Genomic DNA, 16,116 nt, shown 5'->3' with positions numbered 1-16,116 from the left:
TCAACTCTGCTCCAAGCCCTAAGTTTACCAGAAACGAGCAGGCGGACAGACGGGTCTGATCCCTCTTGGGTCCTCCAGCCATGAGGCTCCTCTGGGGGCTGATCTGGGCATCTGGCTTCTTCGCCTTGTCTCTGCAGAAGCCCAGGTCCCGGACACAGGATGCTGGAGAGCTCGAGCTGGGCCAGGGCTGGCGAGGGGAGAGCAGGCGCAGAGGGACCTGATTCACGGGTGGTGGTGGAGGGGCCTGAGGGGAGGCTGGCCGCTGACCCTCACCTGTTCTTCCCAGGTTGCTCCTGTTTTCTCCTTCTGTGGTTCACCTAGGGGTCCCCCTGTCAGTCGGTGTGCAGCTCCAGGATGCTCCTTCAGGACAGGTAGTGAGTGGATCAGTGTTCCTGAGAAACCCATCCACAGCACCTCAGGAGCTCTGCTCCCCAAAGGTGGATTTCAGCCTCAGCTCAGACAAAGACTTCATCCTCCTCAGCCTCCCGGTAACTGGCCGCCACTCCCTCCTGCTGCTGCCCAGTGCCTCCCACTCCGTCCTCCTCTGTCTTCTTGTCAACATCTTTGTCTTTTCACCGGCCCCCCTCCTTTCCCCCCTCCCCCCCGAGTTGTCTTCCCTGTTTCTATCTCAGTCTCTGTCTCTCTCTTCTTCTGCTCTGGCTCTGACCCACTCCTGTTCCCTCTCCTGACAGACCTCCCTGAAAGGCGCGGAGGACTGTCGCCTCCATCTCCTCCACAGAGCCCCCGAGGTCCAGCTGGTGGCCCAGTCGCCATGGCTAACAAACAGACAGACAGACAAGCAGGGCGTCAACCTGTTATTCTCCTCTCGCCGAGGGCACCTCTTTCTGCAGACTGACCAGCCCGTTTATAACCCTGGCCAGCGGGGTGAGTCTCAGCCCCAGGGCCCTCACCTTTCACTTCTTCCCAGCCCCTTGAGTGAGAAACCCCGAAGTGCCCCACAGGAAGGCCGCTTTGCAAATATTTGTTCTCTTCCCCGTCGCTTCCTGGGAGGGATGAGGGGCCCAGGGCCCACCCTCCCTTGGCCCATGGTCTCCTGCTCACCTCCTCGCCCTCCATTTCCAGTTCGATACCGAATCTTTGCTCTGGATCAGAAGATGCGCCCGTCCACTGATACCCTCACGGTCACGGTGGAGGTGAGTCCCTGACCTCTGACCTTCCTGATCGGCGAGGGCTGCTGATCTGACCTCCGACCGTGACCCCTTCTACTCCCATCGCAGAACTCTTGTGGCTTGCGTGTGCGGAAGAAGGAGGTGTATGTTTCCTCCTCCATCTTCCAGGATGACTTTGTGATCCCAGACATCTCAGAGTGAGCTCCCCACTCCTGCAGATCGCCCCCACCTACACCTCCCCAGCTCCCGCTTCCCCCAGCTGTCTGCCTCCAACACATGGTCCAATCCTGAGCTCCCTGAGCCTCTGGTTCACCCCTGCAGTCCTCTTCCTAGGGACCTGGGTCACTGACTCTCAGTGAGCCTCCTGCACAAGTGGGCTGAGTCTCCCTCCCTTGTCTGTCCTCAGGCCAGGGACTTGGAAGATCTCAGCCCGATTCTCAGATAGCCTGGATTCCAACAGCAGCACCCAGTTTGAGGTGAAGAAATATGGTGAGAACTGGAGGCACGAGGGATAAGCAGCCCCTTTTCTGCAAGGAATAAAGGGTGGGAGGAGAGGAGGGGGTGTTGCAGGGCAGGGGCAGGGTGATGCGGCTGCCACAGCCCAAAGGGGAGGAGAGTTTTAAAGGGTCCTTTCACGAGAGTCTGACCTGCCCTCCATTCGCCCTGGGTCAGTCCTTCCCAACTTTGAGGTGAAGATCATTCCGGAAAAGCCCTACATCCTGGCAACGCCTGGCTTTCTTAGTGAAATCCAACTAGTCATCCAGGCCAGGTAACTCCCCCTACGGTCCCTCACGCTGGGCCCTGCTCCCAGGGCTCCCTATTCAGTATGAACGTGCTATGGAGCCCCACTTCCCTCCCTTGCCCCGGGCCTCCTCCCTCTATTCCGTTATTTCCTCCAGCCCTCAGCCCAGCCTCCTCCGAATCTCTCTGTGGTGGCAGGTACATCTACGGGAAGCCAGTGCAGGGGGTGGCATATGTGCGCTTTGGGCTCCTGGGTGAGGACGGTAAAAAGACTTTCCTTCGGGGGCTGGAGAATCAGACCAAGGTAGGAAGGAGCGTGGGGGGTGCATGGGTAGGTGAGGAGAGGGAGGGAAGGTGAGGAGGTGAGGTGGGAGACTCAAGTCTCATTCCCTGTCCTGTCTTCTTCTTTGCCCCAGCTGGTAGATGGCCAGTGCCGAATTTCCCTCCCAAAGGCTGAGTTTCAGGGTGTGCTGGAGAAACTTAATATTACTATTAACGACCTCCCAGGGCTGCACCTCTATGTTGCAGCAGCCATCATTGAGTCTCCAGGTTAGTGGCTTCCCCTGATTATAACCCCAGACCCTCGCCTCTGACCTCTGAGCTGACCCTCTGTTCTCCAGCACCAACACCACCCTTCTTCCCTTCATCTGAGACGCAAAGCCAGGAAAGACCCAGGAGACTATCTCTCTACAACTGATTTCTGGGTGGTTTCTGGGGAAGGGGGAGCTTCCCCCGTCTCAATGTATTTTTTTTCACCCATCCATCTATCCACCCAACCACCCATCCATCCATCATCTATTCATCCATCCATCCATCATCTATTCATCCATCCATCCATCCATCCATCCATCATCCACCCATCCATCCACCCATCCATCCATCCATCATCCAACCATCCATCCATCCATCCATCATCCACCCATCCATCCATCCACCCATCCACCCAGCAGACACATGTTATGCACCATCTGTGTGCTGCGTCCTGTGTTGGCCTCAGCAAACATAGAGATGGATAGGAGGCGTCTTGTGCCCTGAAGAGTTCAGCCTTGTGGGCAGGAAACACTTGAGCGCCACCTGCCGCCCCGGGCTCTACTCTTCCTCTCTCCCCAGGTCTCTGTCTCCACCTCTGTCTGCCCTGTGTCTTGCAGGAGGGGAGTTGGAGGAGGCAGAGCTCACATCCTGGCGTTTCGTGTCATCTCCCTTCTCCTTGGATCTAAGCAAAACCAAGCGACACCTTGTGCCTGGGGCCCCCTTCCTGCTGCAGGTTTCTTCTGGAAGGGGGAGGATGAGCAGTGGGGGGACGGGGCGGGGTGGTCAGGAGGGCACAGGGTCTCACTGACTGTGCTCTTCCCTCCGCCCCTCCCACCTACCTAGGCCCTGGTCCGTGACATGTCAGGCTCACCAGCCTCTGGCATTCCTGTCAAAGTTTCTGCCAAGTTGTCTTCTGGATCTACTTCTAAAAACCAGGACTTTGAACAGAACACAGACGAGAGCGGCCAAGTCTTTATTTCCATTTCTGTCCATCAGACCACCTCAGAAGTGCAGCTCTCGGTAGGATTCCCCCTCAAGGGAGAGGGTGGGCTAGGAGAGAGGGTTCCCAGGCTGGGGGGAGAAGCTGGGTGCCTGGGTCCTTGCCACTGACCCTGCCACCCCTGCCCCTCTCTCCAGGTGTCTGCAGGCTCCCCCTATTCTGCCATAAGCAAGCTCACTGTGAAAGCCCCCCTGTCCAGAAGATCTGGGTTTCTGTTCATTGAGAGGCTGAATCCTCAACCCCCTAAAGTCAGGGACACTCTTAACCTAAACCTGCGAGCCGTGGGCATCAGTGGGAGCTTCTCTCACTTCTACTACATGGTATGCATGAGCTGGGTTGCAGAGGAGGACAGGGGTGCAGGAGGGTCTCAGGCAGGAAAGAACCCTTGGGGTGGGGTAGCAGTTTCAGGGCTGAGGATGTGCAGTGAAGAAGACACTGCTCTCGCCCCAGATTGTATCCCGGGGCCAGATCGTGTCTGTACATCGAGAGCCCAGGAGGGACCTGACCTCTGTCTCCCTGTTTGTGGACCATCACCTGGCACCCTCCTTCCACCTTGTGGCCTTCTACTATCATGGGGGCGTCCCGGTGGCCAACTCCCTGCGAGTGGACGTCCAGGCTGGGGGCTGTGAGGGCAAGGTAACTGGCATTGGGAGAGATGGTGTGTGTATATGCCAGGGGGGTTAAGAGAGAAGGAAGACAGGGTGATTGCAAACAGGGCGTGGATTTAGTTTGGGGTACACTGAAGTTGCACAAGACCGAAGGAAGTTCTCCCCACTCTGACTGCCCCCCACCTCCTGCCTCTGCCAGCTGGAGCTGAACGTGGATGGTAGCAAGGAGTATCGTCCTGGGGACACTGTAAAACTCAACCTGCGAACAGATTCTCCAGCCCTGGTGGCCCTGGGAGCCGTGGACACGGCTCTGTATGCTGTGGGCGGCAAGTCCCACAAACCCCTCGACATGGTCAAGGTTTGTCAAGCCCCTCTCCCTAATCCTCCCTCCCGCCCATGGCTCACCCTCCTGCTGCCCTGAGCCCTGGGCCCTGGGCCAGCAGGTCGATCTCACTCATGGACTCATCCCAGCCCTCCCTGAAGCCTTGGCCCCCGTGGCCTCTGTTTCCCTACTCTCTGTGTCTCTCGTACTTGTCCGTACCCTGCCCTCTCACCTGCAGCTGAGTGGCCAATTGTGCCTACAGCCACTCTTGTCTCTGCAACATCTCTCCCTTTTCTCGCCAGGTCTTCGAAGCTATGAACAGCTATGACCTTGGCTGTGGTCCTGGGGGTGGGGACAGTGCCCTTCAGACGTTCGAGGCAGCTGGTCTGGCCTTTTCTGATGGAGACCAACTGACCCCAGTCAGAAAGAGTGAGAACAGAGGAGGAAGGGGAGCGGGTGGTGGGAAGATGAAGAAGAAGGAGGGGCCTGAGGGGGTAAGACAGGAAGAGGAGGGGTGGGAAGGGTTGGGCCGGGAGAGGGTAGCAAGGAGGGGAGGTGGGAGGCCCTGCACCCCACAGCTGGCTGCGGTCCTGCTCTCTACCAGGTCTAAGATGTCCCAAGGAGACAAAGGTCCGGAAAAAGAGAAACGTGAACTTCCAAAAGGAGATTCATGAGAAGCGTGAGTTGTGGGTGCCTGTGAAGCTCTCCACACTTGGACCCAAGGGTCAGGTGCGGGTCTGCCTTTTGGCTCCTGTGCTCCTGAGAGAGCCAGGATATGGTGTCGGGGCCAGAGATCCAAGTTCTGGGGTCGAAGGTGGGTGGGCCAGAGGCTCTCTCCTTTGGCCTCTCTTGAGTTCCCAGTCTCTCAGAGTCCTTGTGTATGTAGAGGTCAGGCTGGGCGAAGAGGTGTGTCTCGTTTTTGTTTCCTTGTGCCCACCCTCACCTGGCCCTGCAGTGGGCCAGTACACTTCCCCCATAGCCAAGCGCTGCTGCCAGGACGGGCTGACGCGGCTGCCCATGGCACGCACCTGTGAGCAGCGGGTGGCCCGTGTGCAGCAGCCGGCCTGCCGGGGGCCCTTCCTGTCCTGCTGCCAGTTTGCTGAGGGCCTGCGCAAGAAGGCCCGGGCGAGGGGCCAGGTGGGCCTTGCTCGAGGTAAGGGGCTGAGTGGGGCTGGGGGAGTGGCAGGGGCGCCTGGAGGGGCAGAACGGCACCCTCCTCATGGCCCTGCACTGTGGTCCCTAGCCAAGGAGCTCCTGCAGGAGGAGGACCTGATCGATGAGGATGACATCCCTGTGCGCAGCTTCTTCCCTGAGAACTGGCTTTGGAAAGTGGAAGCAGTGGACCACTCCTCCCAGTGAGGGCATGTGGTGGGCCCGGCCTTGTCTCTGGGCTGTGTCTGGGGCAGCTCAGCGTGTGACAGGGCTTCTCACCTTTCCCACCACGCAGATTGAGACAGCTGCTCCCGGACTCTCTGACCACGTGGGAAATCCATGGCGTGAGCCTGTCCAAAAGCACAGGTGCGGTCACCCTGCCTGGGCCTATGGCCTCCCTCTTCCATGCCCCCTGGACCCAGGCTCCCTGCTTAGTCCTTTGCTCTTAGTAGGAGCAGAGACCTGGAGAAGTCTGCACCCCATGCGCCAGGGCTGCGAGGCCAGAGAGCAGGGCCGGGCGGGGGTGGGGTGACGGGGGCAGGGGGAGCTGGGGCAGCTCCCGGCCCTCATTCCTGGGATCCGCGGCTGGGATGCCTGCAGGCCTCTCATATGTGCCCCCTCTCTCCATCAGGCTTGTGTGTGGCCACCCCGGCCCAGCTCCGAGTGTTCCGTGAATTCCACATGCACCTCCGCCTGCCCGTCTCCGTCCGCCGCTTTGAGCAGCTCGAGCTGCGGCCTGTCCTCTACAACTACCTGGATACAGATATGACCGTGAGGCCCCTCGGGGGCTGAGCACACGGTGTTGGTGGAGGTGGGCCTGGGGCAGGTGAAGGGTGGGGAGCCTAACTGGTCTGGCCCTTCCTGTCTTCCTGCCCCCAGGTGAGCGTCCACGTGTCCCCAGTGGAGGGGCTATGCCTGGCTGGGGGTGGAGGGCTTGCCCAGCAGGTGCTGGTCCCTGCGGGCTCTGCCCGGCCCATTGGCTTCTCTGTGGTGCCCATGGCGGCCGCTGCTGTGTCCCTGAAAGTGGTGGCTCGAGGATCCTTGGATTTCCCTGTGGGGGACGCAGTATCTAAGGTCCTACAAATTGAGGTGAGTGGAACACCCCTGAATCTAGGTCCCCGGGCTCCCAGATTTACCCCCCGTTCTGGCACCCTCCCTGCTGGCCAGGCCAGAGGCTCAGCACCCAAACCCAATGCTTTGGTCTGTTTGCACCTCCTACGATTCTGATCCAACTCTGTCCCTGAAGTTCAAACTCTAAGTCCTGAGGAGTCTGCGCTGGGAGGGGCAGGCTCTAGCCTGTGTGATCTCTCACAGCTATGTTTCCTCCGAGACAGAATGAAGGGGCCATTCAGAGGGAGGAGATTGTCTATGAACTCAACCCCCTGGGTGAGCGACACCCACGCCCAGCGATCAGTGTCCTAAGGGGGCCGTAGGGGGCAGGGGATATGGACAGCAGGACAGACTGCCGACTTCCCTCATCTCCCCAGACCCCCGAGGCCGGACCTTGGAAATTCCTGGCATCTCCGATCCCAATACTATCCCTGATGGAGATTTCAGGAGCTTTGTTAGAGTCACAGGTGGGAGTGTCCTCCAGTCCCTTCCCAGTGGCCACCCTTGGATTCATGTGAAACCTGCGGACCCCTGTTTGATCCCGTGACCCCATGATCCTCTGACCCTGGGCCCCCAGACCTGCTCGCTGATCCTTAACCCTCTCCCTCCCTTATAGCCTCAGATCCATTGGACACTTTGGGCTCTGAGGGGGCCTTGTCACCGGGAGGCATGGCCTCCCTCCTGAGGCTTCCCCAGGGCTGCGGGGAACAAACCATGATCCTCTTGGCTCCAACACTGGCTGCTTCCCGCTACCTGGACAAGACAGAGCAGTGGAGCCTGCTGCCCCCTGAGATGAAGGACCACGCTGTGGATCTGATCCAGAAAGGTTCTGGGTGCAGCGGCAAGCAGGAATGGGGGCCGGGAGAGGACAATTAATGGAAGATGGGCAGCCTAGGTGGCTAGGGTGGGCAGGGGAGGGGGTAGCCAGTGGAGATGGGGAGCGTGGCCTCGGCACAAGTAGCAGGAGAGTCAGTGTCACCTCAGCAGCTGCCTCTCCTCTCCAAGGCTACACGCGGATCCAGGAGTTTCGAAAACCAGATGGTTCCTATGGGGCCTGGTTGAAGCGGGACAGCAGCACCTGGTGAGCTTGGGAGAGTGGTTCTGGGTTTCTGAGAGGGGCCAGGGCTGGTGGGGCAGAGGTGGGTACTATGCGGGGGTAAGTAAATAACCAGGTGCCGGGGGGAGCGGGGCCACGTCGCCTACAGGGACCAGTCCCTATTCCTAGCCCTCCCTTCCTCCCCTCTAGGCTCACGGCCTTTGTGCTGAAGATCCTGAGTTTGGCCCGGGAACAGGTGGGCGGCTCACCTGAAAAGCTGCAGGAGACGGCCAGGTGGCTGCTACTGCAGCAGCTGGCTGACGGGTCATTCCACGACCCCCATCCAGTTATTCACAGGGGCATGCAGGTACAGGGCTGGGAGGCTGGGCCGCAGAGCACAGGAGGGAAGGCGCTCCCTGCCCCTCCCCCTCCTGGTCGACGTCTCCTTTTCTCCCCGCTTCAACCAGGGGGGCTTAGTGGGAAGTGATGAGACTGTGGCGCTCACAGCTTTTGTGGTCATCGCCCTTCATCATGGGCTGGCTGTCTTCCCGGACGAGAATTCAGAGCAGTTGAAGAGAGTGGTAAGGCGCCCAACGTGTGTGCCCTTTGCCGGTCCCCTTTCTCCTCAGGAGCCCAGGTGTCCAGCCCGCAGACCTTCCTCCCCACTTCCTTCTAGGAAGACTCCATCTCAAGGGCAAACACCTTCTTGGGGGCAAAAGTAGGTTCTGGGCTCCTGGGGTCCCACGCAGCCGCCATCACAGCCTACGCCCTGTCGCTGACTGAGGCCCCTGAGGACCTGCGGGATGTTGCCCACAACAACCTCATGGCCATGGCCCAGGAGACTGGCGGTAAGGGGGCCTTGGCAGTGAGCCTGGGGCTCGGAGAACCTTGAGACCCCTGAGTGTGTCCAAAGGGAGAAACTGAATGAGTGAGGACGCCCGGAGGGGATCAGAGCATAAGCAGGGATGGTTGGGGTAGAATCAGGCGAGCCTGATGGGGGGAGTGTCAAAGGGCCAGGCAACTAAGATCCTCCCCCTGTTCACCTGTGGGTCTCCTTTCACTCCCAGATAACCTGTACTGGGGCTCAGTCACCAGTTCTCAGAGCAATGTCCTGTCACCCACCGTGGCTCCTCACAGCCCGGCAGACCCCGTGCCCCAGGCCCCGGCCCTGTGGATTGAAACCACAGCCTACGGCCTTCTACACCTGCTGCTTTGGGAGGGCAAGGGCGAGTTGGCCGACCAGGCTGCATCCTGGCTCACCCGCCAGGGCAGCTTCCAAGGCGGATTCCGCAGCACCCAGGTGGGGGCTGCCCTGGGGCTCTGGGGGTGGGTGGTCCTGAGACCAAGTGCCTGAGTCCTGGCCCATCCTCCCCAGGACACGGTGATGGCCCTGGATGCCCTGTCTGCGTACTGGATCGCGTCCCACACCACCGAGGAGAAGGGGCTCAACGTGACCCTCAGCTCCGTGGGCCGCAGTGGACTCAAGTCCCACGTGCTGCAGCTGACCAACCGCGAAGTTCAGGGGCTGGAGGAGGAGCTGCAGGTGAACCATTCCCTCACCTGGGTTGCCGGGACACCTGCGCCTGCCCCGGCCCGACCAGAAGCCACCCCCTGTCCCCCACCCCTGCAGAATCCCCACGGTACCTCTTTCTGGTATCTTTGTGGGAAGACGTACTGGCTCTGCTACCTGTAGAAAGTCACCTAGCCTCTGCGCTTCACTTTTCTGATCCGAAAATGAAACATGCAGAGTCTACCCGACAGGGGTTTTTAGGAGATGGCAGTGAGGTAATGCAGGTGAAGGTGAAACGTTGTGGAAAGCTGGGGAGAGGAGGTGGGGTTGCTTTTAGGGAGGAGATAGGTCGGAACAACAGGGTGCCATTCTGACATCTCTTTCCCTTTTCTGTTTCCAAAAGTTTTCCTTGGGCAGCAAGATTAATGTGAAGGTGGGAGGAAACAGCAAAGGAACCTTGAAGGTGAGAGCTGGCAGCACTGCCCGCCCGGGCCCAGCAGGGTGAAGCCGGGCTGTTCAGTGGGAGACCCACCGGCAGACCTCACGGCTGGGGAGGGAGGAAGAGACACCTGGGTTGGCGTTCCCTGTGCTCCGTCCTGGGCATGTCCCCCTCGCTCTGGTCTCCACCCTTTCTGGGTGCCTGTCATCCCCTTCACCCCCCTCAGTGCTGATGCCTTAGCCCAAGCCTCTCCGCTGAGCCCTGGGCCCCTGTGTCCCACAGCACCTCAGACATGGTTGTGCCCCAAACTCCTTCTTCTTCCTGGGTCCCCTTATCTGGCTGATGGAGTCCCTTCCCTACAGGAGCCCAGCTGCCACTCTGGGGGCCATCTTAGTGCCCCCCCCAGCCCCAGCCCCTCCTTATGACCCCAGTAACTCCTCTGCTTTCACCCCAGCCCTGCCCACCTCCCCAGCCGGCCAGATCCACCCGTCTACACAGGTCTCCTGCCCTCGAATGTGCTTCCCCTGCTGCTTGTCCCACGTGACACGCTCATTCTCCTCCTTCAAGCCTCGGTCGGAAGCCTTTCCTGAACTTTCCATTCCAGCGTCCTCTGTGCACCCCGTACAGTGCTCACCCCCAGGCCAGGCCCCCACTCCCCACTCTGTCTCACCGTCTAACCCAACACCTGGGCCCGTTCGCATTCCTGGACTGGTCTGCGATGGGGATGAGAAGGGGCTGAAGGCCTCAAATCCCTTAGCCCAGGGAGGTGCCCTTCGGTGTGGCTCTGGAGAGAGCTCTGTGGCCCCAACTGTCCCGTGTCCTCCCCCCACCCCTTGCTGAGCCAGGTCCTTCATACCTACAACGTCATGGACGTGAAGAACACGACCTGCCAGGATCTTCAGATTGAAGTGACGGTCGTGGGCCACGTCCAGTACACAAGTGAGTGTTGGGGTCAGAGGCCGTGGGTCCCTGCGGGGCTGGTGCCAGGCCTGAGCCACAGTGCTGTCCCCGCTCAGTGGAAGCCAACGGGGACTACGAGGACTATGAGTACGAGGACCTTCCGGCCGGGGATGACCCGGGGGCCCACTCCCAGCTCGTGACGCCCCTGCAGCTGTTTGATGGCCGGAGGAGCCGCCGCAGGAGGGAGGCCCCCAAGGTGGCTGAAGAGCAGGAATCCAGGGTGCAGTACACCGTGTGCATCTGGTGAGCTCTGGGGGTTGCACTGGCTGAGTGGGGTGCTGTGGGCTGGCTCAAGGCTGGGGCTGGGTGTCTACAGCCTGACACAGGGCGACCCGGACGACAGGGCATGTGTCTCCACAGGCGGAATGGCAAGGTGGGGCTGTCGGGCATGGCCATTGCAGACATCACCCTCCTGAGTGGATTCCACGCCCTGCGGGCGGACCTGGAGAAGGTGTGGCCAGACACCTGGAGGCCCCTGTGCCCTCGGGAGCCCTGCGCCGTCCCCGCAGTACCCCAGCTGCTGAGCCCCTCAGTGCAGGGGGGCCCAGGGCTACCTCCCTGTGACCAGCTCCCCTTCCCCACAGTTGACCTCCCTCTCTGACCGTTACATGAGTCACTTTGAGACCGAGGGGCCCCACGTCCTGCTGTACTTCGACTCGGTGAGCAAAGAGGGTGACAGAGGGGGGCACATACGGCACCGGGTTTTCTGAGCTCGTGTTAAGAGGTTTCCCAGGAGGCAGCTGTACCAGCGTCTAGTGCGTTTAGAGAGAACTCGTGATGTGAGCAGGGAGACAGGACAGGAGTGGCCAGAGCAGAGGCCGGGGAGGCTCCCTGCTGCCTGTCGGCGGGCAGGGGCTGAGCCCCTTGTGGCTTGGGGGCCAGTGCCAGTGCTTGGGGTGAGCCTTTTGTAAAGCTGAACTGATTCAACTTGAGGGGCTGCTTTTGTTTTTTTTGTTTTTTTTTGTTTTTTTTTTTTTTTACTTTTTTTTTTTTTTTTTTTTTTTTGCGGTACTTGGGCCTCTCGCAGTTGTGGCCTCTCCCGTTGCGGAGAACAGGCTCCAGACGCGCAGGCTCAGCGGCCATGGCTCACGGGCCCAGTCACTCCGCGGCATGTGGGATCTTCCCGGACCGGGGCACGAACCCGTGTCCCCTGCATCGGCAGGCGGACTCTCAACCACTGCGCCACCAGGGAAGCCCTGCTTTTGTTTTTTTGTTGTTGTCTCCCTTCCCGGTTTTTGTGTTTGTTTGTTTTGTTTTTGATATTAAAGTGTATTCTGTTTTTTAAAATGATGCTGGTCCTAGACGAGTTGTTTTTGTTTTTCCACAGCCTTATTTGGCTAACACAAAGTTATCAACCCTCTGATGGCCCTCAAAAGTTTTTTTTGAACGTTTACTGTAACGTCTTGGAGAAAATGTGCAAAAGGCGTGTTAATGCTGTGGTGCCATTAGCCAAGTGTTTGCGGTCAGGGGAGACCCCCCCCCGCCCTGTGTGTGCAGAGGGGATGGACCCTATTAGCTTGAGAAGCCAAGCAGAGGAGTCTGGTTGGACACAATGGAAAATGAGGAGCCAGGAGGATTTCAAGTCAGGTTGCTGACCACGCAGCTTAGGAGGGAAACCCGCGGGATACCAGGCTGGACTGGACCAGCGTGGGCATGAAGAGAGGGCTCTGGGCCTGGACATGAATGGCTGGGCCGTGGAGGACGGGCCGCGTGGGAGCACCCGCTGTCAGGTTATGGCAGATGAGGCAGGCCTCAGCTGTATCAGTGAAGGGAGGCTGTCAAGAGGCTGAGTGGGTTTGGAGGGCAGGCAGAGGGAATTTGGAGAATTTAATACCTCCTACAAAAATCCCAGTGCAAGAGTAAGGCTGAAAGTTTGGTTCGGGAATCGCCAGTCTGAAGAGTTTGGGGAGAGCCAGGGAGTGGTGAGACCTCCAAAGGGGAGCGCAGAAGAGGGGAAGGGCCAGGGCTGGGGACTGTGCTTCTGGGAGGAGGGAGGGAGAGGGACGTCAGAAGTGACCAGGTCAGAATCAGGGCTGGTCCGGAAGCTAACCCCGAGCTTAGGGAGCGTTTCATGGAGAATGTGTCCATGATTTGAGACTCTGCAGAGGGGCCCAGGGCTCTGGAGACTGGGATGAGGTCACCACGTGGGCAGTGAAGTCACCAGAGACCTTGGGGAGCAGTTTTTAGAAATCCGGAGGCTGGAAGGTAACAAACTGTGAAGGACACTGACGATAAGATCAACCGGAACTGAACAGGCCAAGGAAATACATCAGAGCAGCCTGCAGGGCCCAGAGGTGGGTGCCTGACCTCTCCGCCCTCCCCCCGCCCACGCCAGGTCCCCATGTCCCAGGAGTGCGTGGGCTTCGGAGCTGTGCAGGACGTGGCCGTGGGGCTGGTGCAGCCAGCCAGCGCCGTCCTGTATGACTACTACAACCCTGGTGAGCACACCGGGGACACTCGGGAGGTTTGGGATAGGTGGCAGGGAAGGGTGGCAGGGAAGTCCTGCGGCTCCACGGGACTGGAGAGCAGAGAGGGGGGACTGCGCCCTAACGCCCCGGTCTGCTTTTTCTCCAGAGCACAAATGTTCTGTGTTTTACGGGGCACCAACTAAGAGCAAACTCTTGTCCACTTTGTGCTCTGGTGACGTCTGCCAGTGTGCTGAAGGTGAGACCCAGGGCCCAGGGGCAGGGGTGGGGAGACGGCATGGCTGGGGCCTGCACTCGCTCATCTGGGCCCCTGACTTCAGGGAAGTGCCCTCGACAGCGCCGGGCCCTGGAGCAGGGGCGGCAGGATATGGATGGTTACAGGATGAAGTTCGCCTGCTACTTTCCCCGAGTGGACTACGGTCAGTCTTCCCGCCTGGGCCCCGGCCCCGACCCTGAGCCACCCTCAGGGTCTCCTTGGCTGTGCCTGCTCCTCTCGGGCCACGGGCAGCCTTTTTGCTCTGCACTGACTTACAGCCCTCTCAGCCTCGGGCTAACTAACCTTCCCTCCCTTCTCCTAAACCCCCACAGGCTTCCAGGTTGAGGTTCTCCGAGAAGACAGCAGAGCTGCTTTCCGCCTCTTTGAGACCAGTATCATTCAAGTCCTGCACTTCAGTGAGGAGACAGATAAGTGGGCGGGGCTGGAGGGATACAGAAGAGCGGAGCTCTGGCTTTGGGGCCTTCGCGCCTGGAATAGTGAGAATTCAGCCATTCTGAGCCCAAATCCCCTCGGCCTCTTGGAAGTTCTGGGCTTGTCCATAAACAGGAAAGCAGTCGCACCTCCCCATCGGGAGCGGTGAGGGTCAAATGAGAGGCTCGGCGCAAAGCCCCTGGCCCCAGTGCTGTCCAACCCCTTCTCTTCCCCTCTGACGACTCTTGTGGACGCTCTCCCCTCAGCCAAGGATACCAAGGCCACTGCTGGTCAGACCAGAAACTTCCTGGTTCGAGCCTCTTGCCGCCTTCACTTGGAACCTGGGAAAAAATATCTGATCATGGGTCTGGACGGGACCACCCAGGACCTCAAGGGAGAGTGAGTTCTCTGGGCCCCTCGGTCTCTTGCTCTCCTCACACCTCACGAGGGAACTGATCCCCTGTCCCCTCAGAAGCCAGGTGCCTCGGGCTCTTCCGCCTGACCCTCCTCCTGACCCCTGCTGCCTGCCCCTTGGCCCCTGCAGCCCCCAGTACCTGCTGGACTCGAACAGCTGGATCGAGGAGATGCCCTCGGAGCGCCTGTGCCAGAGCACCCGCCAGCGGGCAGCCTGTGCCCAGCTCAGAAGCTTCATCCAGGAGTACGGCATGCAGGGCTGCCAGGTGTAAGGGCTGCCCTCCCATCTTCCCCAGAGGAGCCGGAGCCAGGGAAAGATCGCGCCTGGATCGCTGCCGTGCCCGGCCCCCGGCACGCAGCCCCAGGCAGCACCAGGGACTCAATAAAGGCCTTTGGCAGCAAAGCGTCAGTGTGTAGCTCCAGGACTGAGACCGGCATCCCCACTGCCCCTTCCAGGGTCTGGGGGGCCCAGGCCAGGGTTTGCATAATCTTAGGCTCTCAGAGCCTGGGTGACCCTTGCAGTGTCCAGCTCTGCCTGAATCCCCCCCGCCCCAGATGACCCCCTGGGAGCTCAGTCCCTCATAGTGACCACCCCAGGCAGATCACCCTGCACTCCGAGGATCCAGTGTCCACACCAGAGCCTCCTGTTCACTGTGCCTGCAGGGCGCTCCCCGCGCCCATACAACCCGTCACTGTGGCCTCAGGCAGGGCTGGCGCTCAGCCAGCACCTCAGCTCTTCTGCTTCGAGAGCAGCTATTCAGCTACACGTCTCCCACTCTGTCCTCATGCAGTTGGCAGTTCTGGGGTCTTGCTTGTAGCTGAGACCTGGTCTGTTGAAAGCCCGTTTGACACTTGATTCCCTTATCAGCGGTATTAGGTAACTTTCCCAGAATTGTGCAATCCTCACATCTGATGATGTCGTCATCAAAGGGCCAACTGCTGTTCTACCGGGGTCAACCCTCCCCACCCGCCTGCCTAGCTCTCCCCCTTTGGCAGCACCCCTTGGGTCTGCAGGGCTGACCTAGAAATGCATCTAGAGAAATTTGCTGAGATCAGTTTTGATGAAAACTGAGACAGCTCAGCAGCCTGCCATTCAATCATTCAACAGAAATCTGTGGAACTCTCACTCCGTGCCATGCCCTGTGCCAGGCTCCCATCCCCTGTGAAAGGTGTGATGTCGGGGAGCTACATGATCCTATGGGGCACATAGTTTGGGCATCTGACCCAGTCTGGGGGAATGTGAGAAGTGGGCAGGGGAGGCTTCCTGGAGGAGGTGACATCTAAGTGGGATTCTGAAGGCTGAGGAGTCAAGCAAAGAGAGTAGGGGTAGATGAGGGTATTTGAGGTAGAAGAAAGCATATAAAAGACCCAGAGGCTGGGGGCAGGACAGAGCACAGAGGCTGGGGGCAGGGCAGAGCACATTCGGGGGCACTGTGTGTCATTCATCATGTCTGGAATTTGGATTTGGAGGTGGTGTGGAAGAGATGGGGCTGGCAAGGTAAATGGTGTCAGTTTATGAAGGGACACTCACAGGCATGCCAGCATTCCAGGTCACTCTCCTTTTGAATGGATCCCCTCCTATTCCATGCAACTTTCAGAAGTTCTGACCTTCCCCAGTATTTCCGAGGCTTCCGAGGGCTATTGTCTACGTGGCCTGGTCACTGCCCATCAGATCTCTCCCAAAAGCTGGTCAGCATGGTGGTGGCATAAACCCACCTATGAGAGCCAAAGAGTCAGCTATAGTTGTCAACTATGAGGAAGTTTCCAGCTGTTGCTGCCCAATCCCAGAAGTCCCGTTTTCTCCTTCCCAGTGCTGGGCGTGGATCCAGGCTGAGCCTGAGCCTCTTCCATCGGGACCCCCAGAAGTTAACTCTTCAAGCTAGTGGGTAGCACAGCTGGAATCTCGACTCAGGCTCTCTGGTAGCACAGCCTCGCTCTGGTTAAAGCTCTGAGGTCGGTTCACAGAGCCAGAGATGGGGAATTGGGGGATGCGTGGACCGCAGGTCATCTGCTAGCCCTCACCCCATCCCCTAGGTGCCCCAACCTCTC

The 16,116-nt window shown here is 59.3% G+C and overlaps 1 protein-coding gene across 3 annotated transcripts; it reads left to right on the top strand.

Annotated features, from left to right (window-relative positions):
- Positions 1–29: 29 nt before the first annotated feature.
- On the top strand, positions 30–14,465 carry LOC136128914 (complement C4-A-like). 3 transcript variants are annotated; one of them, XR_010656266.1, is made up of 41 exons: positions 30–145; positions 287–488; positions 693–885; positions 1,084–1,154; positions 1,239–1,327; positions 1,537–1,619; positions 1,803–1,899; positions 2,070–2,175; positions 2,288–2,420; positions 3,020–3,135; positions 3,246–3,422; positions 3,540–3,722; positions 3,853–4,038; positions 4,210–4,368; positions 4,635–4,761; positions 4,937–5,011; positions 5,288–5,485; positions 5,576–5,687; positions 5,780–5,850; positions 6,116–6,255; positions 6,364–6,573; positions 6,819–6,870; positions 6,972–7,061; positions 7,211–7,420; positions 7,600–7,675; positions 7,841–7,997; positions 8,098–8,211; positions 8,307–8,478; positions 8,698–8,930; positions 9,006–9,173; positions 9,544–9,603; positions 10,425–10,522; positions 10,596–10,782; positions 10,900–10,990; positions 11,124–11,198; positions 12,875–12,977; positions 13,114–13,203; positions 13,286–13,384; positions 13,554–13,637; positions 13,920–14,052; positions 14,198–14,465. XR_010656266.1 is itself a non-coding variant. In XM_065884969.1 (41 exons), exons 1-41 carry the CDS (start codon positions 81–83, stop codon positions 14,337–14,339), a joined length of 5,223 nt encoding a protein of 1,740 aa, XP_065741041.1. In that variant the 5' UTR covers positions 30–80; the 3' UTR covers positions 14,340–14,465. The 3 variants fall into 3 exon arrangements, 2 of the variants coding, with proteins under 2 accessions (XP_065741041.1, XP_065741042.1); XM_065884969.1 differs by having other exon boundaries at positions 10,425–10,518; XM_065884970.1 differs by lacking the exon at positions 10,900–10,990 and having other exon boundaries at positions 81–145; positions 10,425–10,518; positions 10,596–10,735; positions 14,198–14,339.
- The last annotated feature ends 1,651 nt before the right edge of the window (positions 14,466–16,116 follow it).

This window comes from Phocoena phocoena, chromosome 10 (genome assembly GCF_963924675.1).
Source record: "Phocoena phocoena chromosome 10, mPhoPho1.1, whole genome shotgun sequence".
Classification (NCBI taxonomy): Eukaryota; Metazoa; Chordata; class Mammalia; order Artiodactyla; family Phocoenidae; genus Phocoena; species Phocoena phocoena.
The sequence above is the reverse complement of the archived record's forward strand: the minus strand, read 5'-3'. Positions and strand labels throughout refer to the sequence as shown.

Bases quoted from the DNA above. Each gene is read 5' to 3' on its own strand.
- LOC136128914 (XM_065884969.1), top strand. From the start codon at position 81: ATGAGGCTCCTCTGGGGGCTGATCTGGGCATCTGGCTTCTTCGCCTTG. The intron at 3,423-3,539 runs GTAGGATTCCCC...CCCTCTCTCCAG, and splicing joins CCTCAGAAGTGCAGCTCTCG to GTGTCTGCAGGCTCCCCCTA. The intron at 3,723-3,852 runs GTATGCATGAGC...CTCTCGCCCCAG, and splicing joins TCTCTCACTTCTACTACATG to ATTGTATCCCGGGGCCAGAT.